Source organism: Neoarius graeffei, chromosome 25 (assembly GCF_027579695.1).
Source record: "Neoarius graeffei isolate fNeoGra1 chromosome 25, fNeoGra1.pri, whole genome shotgun sequence".
NCBI classification, from domain to species: domain Eukaryota; kingdom Metazoa; phylum Chordata; class Actinopteri; order Siluriformes; family Ariidae; genus Neoarius; species Neoarius graeffei.
Genome location: NC_083593.1, coordinates 21,952,036 through 21,969,970, shown reverse-complemented (window position 1 = coordinate 21,969,970; position 17,935 = coordinate 21,952,036). Strand labels below are relative to the sequence as shown.

Below are 17,935 nucleotides of genomic sequence, written 5' to 3'. Positions count from 1 at the left end.
CGTGACGTCCACCCACTTTCGCTAACTCCACCCAATGTGTCCACCCACTTCCAGCCAGCACGGTTCAGTGCGGTTGTAGTCGAAATGCAACTCCAACAGCCCCACTCAGCTCGACTCAGCCCAACTCAGCACGGCACGGCTCAGCCCAACTCAGCCGCGTTGGTAGTGGAAAAGCGGCATAAATTGCCCATTAGTGTGAATGTGACTGTTAGTCCTGTGATAGACTGGTGACCTGTCCAGGGTGTACCCCACCTTTCACCCTAACTCAGCTGGGATTGGCTCCAGCTCCCTGTGATCCTCAATAGATAAGTGGTATAGATAATGGATAGAGTTGAGCTTTATAATATTATTTACAATCATTTTTGTATGAACCAGAGTGTTCAGGTCAGTGTTTGTGGATACTGTCTTAACTTGGATCCTGGAGCCTAAGCTAGGAACATGACATGAACACACTGGACAAATGCCAGCTATTCAAATTTATATATGTCCAACCTCTTTAGATATCCTCTGAACAACTATTGGACCTTTCAGTTGTAATATTTCAAGTGCTTCTTCTGAGACTCATGAGGTCAACCCAATAGAGACCTTGCAGTCACGTGACCGGAAAGTACACAGCCGCCATGTTGTCGGTAAAAAACACCACTGAATACTGCTGCACTCGTGTACAAAATGGATCAATTTCAACCGACGGACTACACGGCTCATTTTTCTAATGAACAGATAACTAGATATATGTCTAAAATAAACGACCTACAGATTAGTGACCCTTATCGATTACCGGACGTAATTTTCACGACCGTGTCAGTGGATATGGAACTGCCAGAGGTGGAATACCCAGATGTGTATAATTACCTCATAAACTTTCCCTCGCTGTTCAGTGGTGAAGCACTGTGTGCTTATAAATCTCTGCACAGTTATCTTTACAGAAATTCAGGATTTATCAGCCCCCCTCAGATGTGGCATCTTGCAAACAAGAAAATAACAATCCTCATTGGACGGGTAAGTCACTTAAGTATTGAGTACTAGTGCTGATACTAGATATATCAGTAGTATCTAGTATAGCACTGACCAGCCAATTATGGTTGAATATTTTATATTTTATGATTTGATACTTATGAAGTTATCTATCGCTACATGTGACCCCTAAAAGTATAAAATTATTTTACATCTAGAGACTACATTGAATGTCACACCACTAAAGACCCAATCCACCCCCCCGCCCCAACCCTTTTCTCAGGTTCCCACTTCCCGGAATTTTTTATTAGAGCAAGTCATAAACTTATGTTGCGAATAACTACATGGATATACTGAAATAAATACATGGTGAACCTGAGATGAAATGGTCACTGCACAGGTGCCAGTGATCGTTCTTTCCAGTCGGTTCCCATGCCTTGTTCTTGTTGTTTGCATCGGCCCGGCTGATAGCAGCAATCCACTTTGCACGCCTGTCAGGGTCCCGTGGCAGCCTATGAAACTTTCTTCCCGATTTCTGACCTCTCCTGTTGTGGCATTTATATGCCATACAACTCTCCGGCATTGTGGCACGGTAATATTTGAAGATTTGGGCGAAAAAAAAAGAAAGTCAGTGTCGGTTAGACGGCGGAAATATGGCGTTTTACCGACAAGATGGCGTCTGCTTACAATCTGGAGCGGATGTGACGTCACATGCAAGTGCTCCATATGGCAGTATAACACTCTCAGAGGAAACCTGCCCATGTCCATATATGAGCTCATGACTGATTAGTTTCACTGGGATTGACATGGGAGAGAGAGTATTCCATCCTTCCCACCCAGCAAAAACATCCAATTTTGCTTCCTTTGGCACATAGCCGTGGATGGCTGTGGTGCTGTCGGGATTACAACTCACAATCTCCCAACTGGGAGAATGCTTTTCCAGAGCCTTATGATAATGTTTCAGTTGAAAAATATTTTTTTCTTTTAATTAATTTATTTTAAAATAGTATTACACAGAACTCATGTGGACTTACAATTAGGTTTAAACAGACAGAGGTTGAAGTGTGATGCCAGTAGAGGAGCTAGTGTGTGTCAGGCACCATGGCTAAGGCTGCTTATCCATTACAGCAGTAATTGAAATGTTCCACTTCGAGGTCTGGTTAAAATGATCCCTTATTGGGGAAACATGACTTGGCTAACTTGTTCCACACACTGCATCAATCCAGAGTCCTGTGACTTCGGCTTAAAAGTGCAGAAGAAAAACATCAGGAGAAAGCAGGAGAATAAGGACACATTTGAATTACATTTGAAGTAGAATTTATATAAAAAATGACATGCTTGAAATATTCAGATTTTTCTATTCCATTCAGAAAATATTTTTTTCAGTTTGTTGTAAATATCGACCACATATTACAATATCAATAGACGTTTTATATTTTGGTTCGAGGAATGACATGTGACCTTTGACCCAGATTTTCACGCGGTTACAATGTTAATTGCCTGTTGACATTTGTTGGTAAACTACAAAACTAGAAATTAATACAAACAACAACAAATGATTAACAAAATGTGATCTACGAATATACTTAGAAAGTGGGTAGGAAGTGGAACAAAAAGATTTTCTGACACAGGTTAAACATCATCAGTTCATTTGTTCACAAATATTAGAATTACTTCCTCATTTATGTAAGCACCGACATTGATATATTTACAGTGGTGCCTGAAAGTTTGTGAACCCTTTAGAATTTTCTATATTTCTGCATAAATATGACCTAAAACATCATCAGATTTTCACACAAGTTCTAAAAGTAGATAAAGAGAACCCAGTTAAACAAATAAGACAAAAATATTATATTTGGTCATTTATTTATTGAGGAAAATGATCCAATATTACATATCTGTGAGTGGCAAAAGTATGTGAACCTTCAGGATTAGCAGTTAATTTGAAGGTGAAATTAGAGTCAGGTGTTTTCAATCAATGGGATGACAATCAGGTGTGAGTGGGCACCCTGTTTTATTTAAAGAACAGGGATCTATCAAAGTCTGATCTTCACGACACATGTTTGTGGAAGTGTATCATGGTATGAACAAAGGAGATTTCTAAGGACCTCAGAAAAAGCGTTGTTGATGCTCATCAGACTGGAAAAGGTTACAAAACCATCTCTAAAGAGTTTGGACTCCACCAATCCACAGTCAGACAGATTGCATACAAATGGGGGAAATTCAAGACCATTGTTACCCTGGTCGACCAACAAAGATCACTCCAAGAGCAAGGCATGTAATAGTTGGTGAGGTCACAAAGGACCCCAGGGTAACTTCTAAGCAACCTCTCTCACATTGGCTAATGTTACAGTAATGTTCATGAGTCCACCATCAGGAGAACACTGAACAACAATGGTGTGCATGGCAGGGCTGCAAGGAGAAAGCCACTGCTCTCCAAAAAGAACATTGCTGCTCATCTGCAGTTTGCTAAAGATCATGTGGACAAGCCAGAAGGCTATTGGAAAAATGTTTTGTGGATGGGTGAGACCAAAATAGAACTTTTTGGTTTAAATGAGAAGCGTTATGTTTGGAGAAAGGAAAACACTGTATTTCAGCATAAGAACCTTATCCCATCTGTAAAACATGGTGGTGGTAGTATCATGGTTTGGGTCTGTTTTACTGCATCTGGGCCAGGATGGCTTGCTATCATTGATGGAACAATGAATTCTGAATTATACCAGCGAATTCTAAAGGAAAATGTCAGGACCTCTGCCCATGAACTGAATCTCAAGAGAATGTGGGTCATGCAGCAAGACAATGACCCTAAGCATACAAGTCGTACTACCAAAGAATGGTTAAAGAAGAATAAAGTTAATGTTTTGGAATGGCCAAGTCAAAGTCCTGACCTTAATCCGATCGAAACATTGTGGAAGGACCTGAAGCGAGCAGTTCATGTAAGGAAACCCACCACCATCCCAGAGTTGAAGCTGTTCTGTACGGAGGAATGGGCTAAAATTCCTCCAAGCTGGTGTGCAGAACTGATCAACAGTTACTGGAAACGTTTAGTTGCAGTTATTGTTGCACAAGGGGGTCACACCAGATACTGAAGGCAAAGGTTCACATACTTTTGCCACTCACAGATATGTAATATTGGACCATTTTCCTCAATAAATGACCAAGTATAATATTTTTTGTCTCATTTGTTTAACTGGGTTCTCTTTATCTACTTTTAGGACTTGTGTAAAATCTGATGATGTTTTAGGTCATATTTATGCAGAAATATATAAAATTCTAAAGGGTTCACAAACTTTCAAGCGCCACTGTATATAAAAGATATTTTATACTAAATATAAGTCTATGTAAAGCAAATTTTAAATAAAAACTGTTTTGTTAACTTAATACCAGATGATTATTTTTTAAAATAAATAATCATCCATTCCACAATTATTGACACGCAGATGATTATTTTTTAAAATAAATAATCATCTGCGTGTCAATAATTGTGGAATGGTGTTGATAACTGTGGACAAAGGTTATTAATAATTGTGAAACGGTGTCACGCGATCTGATTCGCTAAGTAATCGGGAATCAACTCATGTTTTTTCCAGTGGAAGTTTGAATAATTATTCATGCACAATTTACGTATTGAAAGTCTTTTCTACTTTTGCAATGGCCAAAAGATTGTTAAGGTGTCGATAATTGTAGCTGCTGCTCTAGTAAAAGAGCTGTTCGAAAAAATTGATCAGAGACTGGACTGGAAAAGAAAAAAAACCAATAACAGTGAAGGGGAGCGCTATAAAGATCTGTCAGGAATGTGGGAAAGGTGAGAAAATAAGAGGAGGTAATGAAAGGAAAAAATCAGGAGATACTTTTCTTGGGGCAAATTTGATCAGATATGATGGTTTAACATAAACCAAATACACGCAATGAGAGTGGTAAGATGGCGGCCACATGGCTTCACTCGACTCTACAGCGGGGAATAGGCTATGAGCTCTCCAGATTTTACATTATAGAGCTCAGTAGCAGCATCACTTAGAATTTCTTCTTCTTCTTCTTCATTTGGGTTTTACGGCAGCTGGCATCCACAGTGTTGCATTACTGCCATCTACAGGTTTTTCCCAACATTCTTGTTTCATTTTAAAGCCGTCTTTCCAGTCCAGTTGTTCTTAAAAATGTAAATAACAATTTCCTCTCCTTGGCAGTATCTCCATACTTTAATATGCTTTTAATATTGTTCTCTACCCGTCCTATTTTCTGTAGCTCCGTCATCATTACTTGCCTCTCAAATCTAAATTTCTTGCATGATGTAAGAATATGCTCAGCTGTCTCAGCTTCACGGCACTGATCACAGAGACCCTCACTCAGAACAAAAAGCGGAAGTGGTCATTTCTATGGTTACGCTGCCATGTGACGCGTCCTTAACTAGTCAACTTCCGCCGTCTTTCATTAATCAGCAACGTCTTACAAATGAACAAACACCTAATTAACTTCCCGAGGTTCCCCATTTACACATGAACTGTTATTGGTTGAGTTACTGAGCGAAATGACGACCTGCGAATATAAAATGACTGGAAAGCGGAAGTTAGTCTTTGAGTAGTGTTTTTAATTTCTTGGTTGGTTTGTGTAAACAAAAGAACGCGCAGGTTTGTTGCTTGTGGTGTTGATTTGTTTCAGTCATATCCCATGCTACAGATTCTTCTCAGTATTTGTTCGACATAGCAGTGTTTCCCTTCTCAGTTGTTAACACAAGTTTGGGTATTGACTTGTTTATGAATGATATTGGTTTGGAATTAATATTCCTGTAAAGTTATTGATACCTGACTACCTTTTTTTGTATTTAAAGGTCAAACTTGAAATTAAACCCAGGTGACTTCTCGGCTTGGTATTTGTACTGACTCATTTTTGGAAAATGAGCTCTGGTGGTCTTACTCAACTTACTAGCCAGGAGAACACATCTACTCAAGGAAGTGTGGCTGGTCCTTGTGTAAAGTCTGGCCAAAGGGTTGTGCTGGGTGTTTTGACTGAAAATGATCACCATGGAAGAAATAACCAGGTGAAGTTATAAGCTCAGCTCCATCTCCCCACCTATGCCTTGAATAATTATTTACTTCAAGGTTGGGTGGCATGGTGGTGTAGTGGTTAGCACTGTCACCTCACAGCAAGGAGGTTCTGGGTTTGAACCCACTGGCTGGTGAAGGCCTTTTCTGTGTAGGGTTTGCATGTTCTCCCCGTGTCTGTGTGGGTTTCCTCCGGGTGCTCTGGTTTCCCCCCACAGTCCAAAGATATGCAGTTAGCTTAATGTGGAATGGTCTTGGGCTGAAGTGCCCTTGAGCAAGGTACCTGACCCCTGACTGCTCCCCAGGCACTCTAGTGTGGCTGCCCACTGCTCTGGGTGTGCATGTGTTCACTGCTTCAGATGGGTTAAATGGAGAGGATGAATTTCACTGTGCTTGAAGTGTGCATGTGACAAAGATTTCTTCTACCCCCCCCCCCCCCCCCATGGGATTATGTCCTATTCCTCTTAAGGGTGTTCCAGCTAAACATGGCTCAGCATGGCACAATGTGTCTGCCCAAGGAAATGATGCCCCATCTCAGCCCTCTTCTGCTTTTGGTGTCCGGGTGGTTGAACCAGTTGAGATGCAAGCTACTAAACCTAAACAAGAGCAGTTGGCTGTTTCTCTTCCTATCTCAGAGCTTCAGATTTTGACTGCTGTTAATGATTTAACCTCAGGTCAGTTATGGCTGTTCTATAAAATGAGTGGTTCAGATTAGTACTTGCAAATTTCAACTGTGTTTCTGTAGGATCAAATTTGGATGCTTCAATGCAGTCCCTGCCAGATGAGGATCCAGTCACTTCTGAAGATATTTTGTCTGCTGTGGAGTATGCAGATGATATCCATCTTCACTTGCGGGACAGTGAAGTCAGTATTTACTTTAAACTCTATAGGCATCCCCTGTTTTTATTGACCAGGTTTTTTTTTTTTTTCCCCCCCTTCTAGTTGAGATGTAGGCCAAAGCCTGGTTACATGAGCAAGCAGTCTGACCTCACCAACTACATGAGGGTCATCCTTGTTGACTGGTTGGTTGAAGTTGCTGAAGAATACAAGCTATGTTCAGAGACTGTCTGTCTGGCAGTGAATTACTTGGACCGCTTCCTTTCCTACATGTCTGTTCTCAGAGGGAAACTGCAGCTTGTAGGGACTGCTGCGATCCTTTTGGCTGCGTAAGTAGAAGTGAGGGTTGTAAAACTTATTTTCTAAAGTGTGAGGCCTTAAACTTGTATCCATCCTTTAGGAAATATGAAGAAATTTATCCTCCAGAGGTGGATGAATTTGTCTACATCACAGATGACTCCTACACCAAAAAGCAGCTCCTGCGTATGGAGCACCTTATGCTCAAAGTGTTGTCCTTTGACATGGCTGCACCAACAAGTCACCAGTTCTTGATGCAGTACATTTTGGAGGGCACTGTCTGTGTTAAAACAGCAAATCTTGCTTTGGTAAAACTTGACACATTGGTGCATCTTAAGTGGGTTTTTTTTTTTTGGTTAGTGGTTCAAAGCTTCTCAACCCCCATATGGGCTTAGTATGTTTCAGAACTGGGCTTACTTGAAGTGGACCCTTCTCTGCAGTATCTTCCTTCAGTGATTGCTGCTGCAGCTTACTGTCTGGCCAACTACACACTCAACAGAGCCTTCTGGGTAAGGTTCTGTTGTATTAAACTACAACTGCAGTATTGCTAAGCACTTAAGTTACTACGAGAGACTTAACTGATACTGGAGTATTGTCTCATGGAAATGTGCTCTTGTCAGATTTTATGCTGTGATCTTGAATAATCCTTGGTCTTTCCTCTGGCAGCCTGATTCTCTGCATGCCTTTACTGGTTACACACTGGTAGAGATCATGCCATGTCTGATTCGGCTCCATCAGCTCCACTTGGCTGCAAAATGTCGGCCCCAGAAGGCCATCTATGAGAAGTACAGGAGCACAAAGTGAGTTAAGATTGTGCCTAAGCAACTCTAATTCATAATGAGTAATTTATTTTTGCTTTGAAGCGTTAAAGGAACAGTCCACCGTACTTCCATAATGAAATGTGCTCTTATCTGAATTGATGAGCTGCTCCGTACCTCTCCAAGCTTTGCATGACCTCCCAGGCAGTCAGACGCACTGTCACTCCTGTTAGCAATGTAGCTAGGCTCAGCATGGCCAATGGTATTTTTTGGGGCTGTAGTTAGATGCGACCAAACTCTCCTGCGTTTTTCCTGTTTACATAGGTTTATATGACCAGTGACATGAAACAAGTTCAGTTACACAAATTGAAACGTAGCGATTTTCTATGCTATGGAAAGTCCGCACTATAATGACAGGAGTACTAACACCTTCTGCGTGCTTCGACAGCGCATTGATACGGAGCTCATATCAATGCGCTGTCGAAGCACGCAGAAGGTGTTAGTACTCCTGTCATTATAGTGCGGACTTTCCATAGCATAGAAAATCGCTACGTTTCAATTTGTGTAACTGAACTTGTTTCATGTCACTGGTCATATAAACCTATGTAAACAGGAAAAACGCAGGAGAGTTTGGTCGCATCTAACTACAGCCCCAAAAAATACCATTGGCCATGCTGAGCCTAGCTACATTGCTGACAGCGCGTCTGACTGCCTGGGAGGTCATACAAAGCTTGGAGAGGTACGGAGCAGCTCATCTCAATTCAGATAAGAGCATATTTCATTATGGAAGTACAGTGGACTGTTCCTTTTAAGTTGACTTTTGTACCAGTGGTATTTAAATCAAGTCCCTTTAGTGGAGGATTACTGCAATAACTGCCCCTCTTCCAGATACTGCAGTGCATCTCTGATTAAACCAGTGGAGACTTTGCCACTGCACTGATGCCCAGTGAATCCATGAAGACCAAGAAACTGCAGCACTTGCTTGTTGACATGTAAATGCTGCATGAGCCGTCAAGGTTTTTAAACCTGTTGACTCTTTTTAAATTTGTTTTTTAATCATAGTTCATTATGAACTTGGTTGGCAATAAAATGCAGCTTGTTGCCTCTAGCTAAGGTGTGTAATTGGTCATGAGCCTGGATTCCTTTGTACAGGCATTGGGAATGACTTGTTTCTATCCATTACTACCCCAGGACTTGGTCATACAAAATCATGGACTGCAGACTGATTTCTTTTTAAATAAATGAAGTTGCCATACCAGTGTATATTCATATCTAAGAGTTTTTGGTCTCTAGTTTGATTCCTTTGTGTGAAAGGAATCTAGGTTCTGTCTACAGCAGTTTCCCTTTTTGCTGTATTGCTAAACTTGAAGTGAGACTGCCTTTCAATTTGATAAATCATAACCAAATTGACTTATCTTTAATCTCAAATCAGCTATTCTGTGGCTGGGAAGCTATTGAATTTGAGGGGATTCCCTAGCAAATGCATGAAATTGCTTGCTTTGTACAGTCAAGCAGCCAGAAGTCCATGTGCAGGTTTACCTTTTGGGTTTTATGGCAGCTGTCACCCAGTGTTGCATCACTGCCATCTACAGGTTTGCCTTGATTGTGCACTGACGGTTATCATTCCATTGCTAAACAAACAGCTGATCATGCTAAGGTGCTTGCTGACTGCCAATATCTACTAGTTTGGTCCTGTTTCCTTTGCAACATCTTGCTTTCCGTTACTGTAGTTGGTCTTTCACATTTCATTTGCATCCTCCCTTTTTTCTTCCTGTTTAAATCTGTAACTCCATGATGCCTTGTGCAAACAGGGAAAGCCCACCACATGATGCATGACAGTATCATGAATTGGGTCATGGTGGAGAATTTAAGGTTGTGGCCCTCAGTTCATTAATTGTTCTAATAAAACTGGAAGTCTGATTCAAATTCAGTAGCATTTGGCCCACTAAAATTGGGCATTGGAGAGTTCTTTATGCTTAAATCAGAAAGGCAGTCTAACTTTGCACAAGTTCAATGTGAGTATCAGGAGTCTACAAAGTGATTGATTCAGAGGTGGTTAAACTTTACTAATTCAGGGTTGCTGAAACCCAAAATGAAGTTTGTTAATTAGCTCTAGTTTTGTGTATGCAGACCTTAACATGAGTCTGACAGGTTGTGCAAGTTATAAAGGGAAGAGTTCAGTTAAGGCTTGGACACAATGCATAAAAATGGATGTTTGAATAAGGACTATAGACACTTTTTTGCCACTGCTTCTTTTGGTTGCTCCTGATTAGGGGTCACCACAGCAGATCTTTCATCTCCATTGCTCCCTGTCTTCTGCATCCTTCTCTACCACACCTGCCACTTTCATGTCCTCTCACCACATCCATGTATCTCCTCTTTGGCCTTCCTCAGTTTCATTTCACTGTTCTCATACATGTGTTGCACCACTCTAATATACTCCACACTTTCTCATACAATACCATAACTCCTCTCTCGGCACTCTATCATATGCCTTCTCCAGGTCTACAAACACAATAGCTTTCTCTGGCCTTCCCTGTACTTCTCCATTAACATTCTTAAAGCAAAAATTGCGTCTGATGTGCTCTTCCTTGGCATAAACCCGCACTACTGTTCAGATTGCTACCTCTCTTCTCAATCTTGCCTCCAATACTCTTTCCCATAACTTCATGGTGTGGCTCATCAGTTTTATCCCTCTAATTGCTGCAGCTCTGTACATCTCCCTTATTCTTGTATATTGGGACTAGCGCACTTTCTCCATTCATTTGGTATTTTCTCATTCTCTAGGATCTTATTAAACAATCTCGTTAGGAACTCCACAGCCATCTCACCCAAACATCTCCAAGCCTCAATCGGGATACCATCTGGTCCAACTGCTTTCCTAGTCTTCATTCTTCTCATGGTTGCCCTCACCTCATCCTTACTAACCAACTCTACTTCCTGATTTGCTGTCTCCAACAAATCTGACCTTTTCCCTCTTGGATTCTCCTCATTTAATAAATCCTCAAAGTACTCCTTCCACCTTCTTAATATGCTCTTTGTCAGCACATTTACATCTTTCATCACTCTAACCTGCTGTAAATCCCTTGCTTCCCCGTTTCTCTGCCTAGCTAGTCTGTACAGGCCTTTCTCTCCTTGGTCTCCAGTCTTTCGTACAACTCCTGGTATGTATCTGCTTTTGCCTTTGCTACTGCTCTTTTTGCCTTCTGTCAGTCTCTGTATAACTACCTGCTTTCCTCCTCTCTCCAATTGTCCCAATTCTTCTTTGCTAGCCTCTTTTATAATTTCCTGCACTACTTTGTTCCATGTCTTCCTTCCCAATGACCACCCTACCACCTTCCTTGCTGCCTCTTACTAGTACAGCAGTAGTATCCCAATCTTCTGGCAGACTTCCATGACCACTCAATGCTCATCTCATTTCTTCCCTAAACTCCCTTTTGATCAACCTCTTTTGGTTTTCACCACTTAATCTTCAGCTCCTATTTCACACTTTCACTTTCAAGATCATCCTGCACACAACCACTTTGTCTAGCTACACTCTCCTGCCATCACTTTAGTCTCCAATCTTCAGATTACCCCTTCTGCAGAGTATGTAGTCCACCTGTGTAGATCTTTCTCCACTCTTAAATGTCACCCTGTGCTGCTCTTCGTGAAGTAGGTATTGACTATCGCCAAATTCATCCTCTTTGAAAAATCAACCACCATTGGCCCTTCCACATTTTTCTCACACTATATCTGCCAATCACATCCTCATCTCCTGTTTCCCTTGCCAACATGTCCATTGAAATCTGCTCCTATCAGCATGTGCTCCTCCCTTGGTATACTTTCTGGGAAAAGATGGATGAAGCAGTAGAAAGACTCTCCATTCTCACATCCAACCTGGGGGGGACACACAACAATGATTACCACTCCTTGAATCTCCAACTTCATGCCCATCACTGACACCCTCTTCACATCAATCACACTGTTGACCAACTCTCCCCTCAAAACAATACCAACACATTTCTCTTTCCATCGACTCCATAATAAAACTTGCATCCATCTCCAATGTTCTTGGCCTTGCTTCCTTTCCACCTTGTCTCCTGCACACACAATGTCCAACTTCCTTCTTTCCATCATATCTGCCAACTCTACCAGTCAGTGTTCCTACCCTTAATTCTAAGCACCTTCCCTTCCATCTTTCACACCCCCCTGTTTTGACATAACAGTAGCATACTTTCCACTGGCACCCTGTTGACCAACAGTACCAGAGGTGGTCGTTGTTAACCTGGGCCCCGACTGATCTGATATGGCACTTTTCATTCCGCATGTTTAGATTTGGCAGTTTTATACTGGATGCAGGGCTGTGAAATAGAAATGACAAAATCCGAGGAAACCATTTTAGCAGGGGGTCTGGGGGGGGGGAGCCTGGGGCCCACAGGGCCCCAGAAGCTGAACAGATTTTGTGTATATTGATAGATTTGAAGCATCTCCTGAATATTTTCTTAGCCATGCCATTTAATTTGAACTGTATTATAAATTGAATATATGTGAACAAGATGGTCTACCTGGTAATCTATAGTTCGACAGCTTCAATTTCACCAATTCCACTTTTTTCCCCTTTAACATGGTCAACCAAACGCATTCTTCCACCAGAACTGTACTTCACATCCTGATGGCACAAGATGTGGTAAGCTTTCCCTGGTTTTTATCTTCTGTATGTGCTCATTCACTATCGACTTTAAACTCCAGCCATTGCCAATTCCATGGACTTTTGATGCAGTTTTCCTTGTCAAATGTTTTTGACATCGTCTGTCTCACCGTCCTCCCCTCTGAACGATGTCCCTCCGTGACAGACGTACCGCGAAATTCTCCTTTTCGGAACCGTTGATATCGAAAGCGTGTTTTAAAGAGCACAAGATTCGCACCGTGGTTTGTAAGCATGGCACAAATGCCGTAAACCAGTCTGTCATTGTCGCAAAAGAAACCTACCCCCCCAACCCCCCATTCTTATTGCAAAATTAGAGGATTTACTAATGATATTTTTGGCGGCCAAATTCGGAGTTCCGTGGATTTTTCACAGCCCTGTGGATGCCCTTCTTAATGCAACCCTCTCCAATTTATCTGGGCTTGGGACTGGCACCAAGAGTACACTTGTACACCCCCAGTGGCTGGATTAGACTCTTTTGCCATTTGTTATCTTAATCTCTCTCTCCTTTTTCTAATTAAAAATGTATATAGGGAGAGATGAAAGATCTAAAGAAACCATAGACCTAGGTTTACATGTGTTATCTACACCACGTAAGGGGAGTAGGCCCTACACTCTTAAATTATAGGGTACAGAGACTAACAGTGTAATGGGACACAAATTAACTGCCATTAAATCCAATTATAAAGGACAGTTTTCTAAGCTTTTTCTTTAAAAAAAAAAGTACCTATCCCCCATGTGTGAGGCAATAAGCCCTTAGCAGAAGAGTCCAACTTCCCATTTTATTGGGTGCCGTTATCATGTATTATCATAATGTGCAATGTCTGACATGCTGGTGATGAATTCCATGCGTTTTTTCAATGTAGTGGGGTCTAATTCTCTCCCACAAAAAAATTACAATTTTTTTTCCTGAAGTTAGGTATAGTCCAGTGTAATCTCTACAACTTTGCTGGAGCTGGCTAAAGTTATGGCTATAGCAATCTACCATTACTGATGTGTTTGATTTGGCTCTAGTGAGCTAGTTCCCAACTTTAACAAGGCTCATTTTGCACTTTGACAAGTTTTAATGCTGAGTTGGTGTAGCTAAAATTTTGCGTTGCATTAAAACTGCAAAGTTTTTTGCTCGAGAGGAAAAGGGCAATTATCTGGTTCTTGCATCTTGCCCCAGTACTTCTAATATCCCCCTTTTAATGTTTATATTAACTGTCTACCTAGCAGTATGCCAAAGGTTAAAAAAAAAAAAAAAAAAAAGCGGTTCAAATGTTCTCAGGTTGTTTTTTTTTTTTAATGGTGGTAATCTAGGTGACAAAATACCAAAGGAATATGCCTTGCCTTACCAGTCTAGTGCAGTGTTATGCTGTTATGAGAGGTGTACAGAAATCTGTGCCAAATTATACCTGAAGGATTAAATGTGATATTTACTAGATGGCACAAACATCCCTGTTTGGTTTCCAAGTTGAAATTAAAAAGAGGGATTTCAGCCACAGCAGTGTTAACATGGGTCCTAAGTTTCCACCTTCTGGTCCATTTCTGAAGTGATGCTGAAGCTGCACAGTGACTGATCGATGGTGGTGAAGCTGCCAAGGGGAAGAGTTGGAGGGGTCTTATCCCCTCCTACCAGGGGCTCTGGGAGGCCCCCTAGAATTTATTTTTTTTAAAATGGCATTGAATGCCATTTCAAAGTATTTGCACTTATTTTTGACTTTGGTATCAAAGCTTGCAAGTGGATTGTGTATCTGCTGACAGTTAATAACGGCATTTAATTTTTTGTGGTGCAGTTTCAATCAAATCCTGTGCTCTGATTGGCTGGCGAGCGGGTCTGTATCCTATGGTACGGACCTCTGGTGACTCGCTCGATCACAACAAAAAACACAGCCTTTTTTGTCAACATTTATCTTATCAATTTTTTTAATAAGATTATCAACTACATTTTTGCCAGAATTTCTCAGGAAAGTAGCATTAATTTTATCATGGACAGTGACAATGAGTGTTCACAGCGAAAGCAAGTTTTACTACCCTGAAGAAATAAATAAAACATTTCAGGAGAGAGCTAAAAACTTGCTAACGCTGAGCAAAAACATGGCTGAATCCTGAATGACTCCTATTTGTATAAATAGGGGACTACATAGGCAGCAAAATGTAGCTTGTTTCCTGCCATGGAAGTGCACTTGTATACCGAGAAGGAATCCATTTGCATTACAGCTGTGAATGAGGATTCAAAATGGTGGCTTGGTTTTCCCTTTCGGGCACTCTCATTTTGTTAGAATCTCATCTCTAGCCGTTTTATCCTGTTCTACAGGGTCGCAGGCAAGCTGGAGCCTATCCCAGCTGACTATGGGCAAAAGGCAGGGTACATCCTGGACAAGTCGCCTGGTCATCACAGGGCGACACACTCACATTCACACCTACGGTCAATTTAGAGTCACCAGTTAACCTAACCTGCATGTCTTTTGGACTGTGGGGGAAACCAGAGCACCTGGAGGAAACCCATGGGGAGAACATGCAAACTCCACACAGAAAGGCCCTCGTCGGCCACGGGGCTCGAACCCGGACCTTCTTGCTGAGAGGCGACAGCGCTAACCACTACAGCACCGTGCTGCCCCGTTAGAATTTGGTAAAGAAAAAAAATGAAATGTATTATTTACCAGCTTAAAGTCGGTCCGTATGGTGAAATACCGTGACCTTGAATACTGACCTTGGCCCAGAGGGCCTCGGTCAGTACTTTCAAGACCTCAGTCATGGTATTTCATGATACGGACCTCCCCGCTGGTAAATAACACACGCGCTTTTTTTTTTTTTTAAATAAGCGTCTGACAGCACTGGGCAAACAATATTGCATGCTACTGAACCAATTGAATGAAACCTGCAAGAAAGGAATAGAATACATGTTTTTATTCCATAAAAAAAGTTTTGGTAGCCTTTCAGGTGTTTAACACCTTTTTCTTTCCTGGTGAACAAAAATGCTTCTGCACATGTGCAGCAGAAAAAAACTGTCAGTGGATATTCATCAGCTCTGACTTGTGATATCTTGTCTTGACAACCATGCAATATCAAACCATATTAAACGCTCATTCTCCATTGGGTAGAGTGAAATATGTAGGATAAGCAATATGCTATCAAACCCAATGAATGAAACCCGCTAGAAGGGAATAGAATACATGTTATTTACCAGCTGGGAGGTCTGTATTGTGAAATACCGTGACCGAGGTCTTGAAAGTACTGACTGAGGCCCTCTGGGCTGAGGTCATGGTATTTCACCATACGGACTGACCTTAAGCTGGTAAATATTTATTTTTTTCTTTACCAAATTCTAACAGCAAATGAGAGCGCCCGAAAGGGAAAAGCGAGCCGAGGCAAGCCTCCATTTTGCATCCTCATTCATGGCTATAATGTAAATTGCTTCCTCCTCGGTATACAAGTGCACTTCCATGGCAGGAAATAAACTACATTTTGGTGCCTATGTAGTCCCCTATTTATACAAAATGAGTCATTCAGGATTCAGCCATGTTTTTGCTCGGCATTAGCAAGTTCCAGTTTTTTTTTTTTTTTTTTTTAGGTTTCTCCTGAAATGTTTTTTCTTCCTCAGGGTAGTAAAACTTCCTTTCGCTGTGAACACGGTCATTATCACTATCCATGCTGTAAAATTAATGCTGTTCTCCTGAGAAATGCGAAACTAAATGTTGACACAAATTGCTACTATGTTTGTGAACGAGCAAGTCACCAGAGGTCTGTAACCGGGGTCCGTACCGTAGGATACGGACCCGCTCGCCGGCCAATCAGGGCGCAGGATTTGATGGAAACCGGACCGCAAAAAAGTTATTTACCAGCTGGGAGGTCCGTATCATGAAATACTGTGACTGAGGTCTTGAAAGTCCGGGCCGCGTCCGGCCCTTTGGTTCATTCTGACCGGCCCTCGTAAGGTTAATTGGAAATTATAAAATAAACGTATATTCTAATTTTACCTCATGCATGGACTGAATGTGCATTGCTTTTTTTTGTTGAACACAACTTCAAAATAAAAGCAATGCGCGCGACATGAAATTCCACGATAACTCATTCCGTAATTTGTCCAGACCAACCACAAACTTGTACGTCATCCTTCAAATGGTCCAGCCAATCACATAGTGTGACGTCACCAGCAGGTGCCCAAGCCGATCTGTAGATCTGATACCTACACCGAATCGATGTTGTTGGGAGCAGATCACAAGACGACTTTAGCCCCCAAAATGTCCGCAAAAAGAAGAAAGGTAGATGCCGAATGCAGGGCTTTCAACAAAACATGGACTGCTAAGTATTTACTGAAGTCAGAGATAAAGCTGTGTGTTTAGTTTGTGGAGAGCAGATCGCCATGTTCAAAGACTACAGTTTGAGTTGGCATTACCAGACGAAGCACCCTGAGAAATACCGAAACTTGACTGATGCTGAAATGGCGCAGACATCGGAAGCTTTGCTGGCTAAGCTAGAAAAGCAGCAAGGCTTTTTTTACTAAGCATCACACATCCAGGGATGCAGCAACCAAGACCAGCTTTGTGCTTTCCCACAAAATCACTAAACAGTAAGCCATTCTCGGAGGGGGAATTTGTGAAAGGACTTGGTGCTTGATATTTGGAGTAGAAAGACCAATGTGATGTCTTATTGTGTTTTGGGGTGAATGTGACCTGAAAAAGGGTACAAACGTTCACGTTTTAACCATTGTTTTGGGAAATTTGATTGAATAAATGACTTTTTTTTGTAAGGCAACCTCGTTTTTTCCATACGCTTAGCAGCTTGTAAAAAACAATGTTATTTAGTGCTTTATATAAAGAAATACATTATGCAGAATAGTTCAGCCTTTTGGTCCGGCCCTCCACAATTTTCTTTCTCATGTGGCCCCATGGAAAAAATAATTGCCCACCCCTGGTCTATACGGACTGATCTTAAGCTGGTAAATTTAATTTTTTTCTTTACCAAATTCCAACAGAAAACGAGAGCGCCCGAAAGGGAAAGCCGAGCCGCCATTTTGAATCCTCATTCACGGCTATAATGCAAATTGCTTCCTCCTCGGTATACAAGTGCACTTCCATGGCAGGAAATAAACTACATTTTGCCACCTATGTAGTCCCCTATTTATACAAAATTGAGTCATTCAGGATTCGGCCATGTTTTTGCTCAGCGTTAGCAACAGTTACAGGTTTTTAGCTTTCTCCTGAAATGTGTTTTATATTCCTTAGGGTAGTAAAACTCGCTTTCACTGTGAACACTGTCATTATCGCTATCCATGATGTAAATTAATGCTATTATGCTGAGAAATGCTGGCAAAAATTTAAGATTATCAAAAATCTTAAGTCTTATAAAAAAGATGAATGTTGATAAAAATTGCTACT

At 41.4% G+C, this 17,935-nt stretch overlaps 1 protein-coding gene across 1 annotated transcript; it reads left to right on the top strand.

The window, feature by feature from the left end:
* Positions 1 to 5,845: 5,845 nt before the first annotated feature.
* ccna1 (cyclin A1) lies at positions 5,846 to 8,849 on the top strand. Its single transcript, XM_060909628.1, has 8 exons — positions 5,846 to 5,989; positions 6,463 to 6,667; positions 6,739 to 6,857; positions 6,936 to 7,159; positions 7,231 to 7,435; positions 7,523 to 7,636; positions 7,794 to 7,927; positions 8,774 to 8,849. Exons 1-8 carry the CDS (start codon positions 5,846 to 5,848, stop codon positions 8,823 to 8,825), a joined length of 1,197 nt encoding a protein of 398 aa, XP_060765611.1. The 3' UTR covers positions 8,826 to 8,849.
* The last annotated feature ends 9,086 nt before the right edge of the window (positions 8,850 to 17,935 follow it).

Coding starts and splice junctions, on each gene's coding strand:
- ccna1 (XM_060909628.1), top strand. CDS start 5,846: ATGAGCTCTGGTGGTCTTACTCAACTTACTAGCCAGGAGAACACATCT. Junction 7,436..7,522: donor AAACAGCAAATCTTGCTTTG/GTAAAACTTGAC, acceptor ATATGGGCTTAG/TATGTTTCAGAACTGGGCTT. Junction 7,928..8,773: donor GAGAAGTACAGGAGCACAAA/GTGAGTTAAGAT, acceptor CCCCTCTTCCAG/ATACTGCAGTGCATCTCTGA.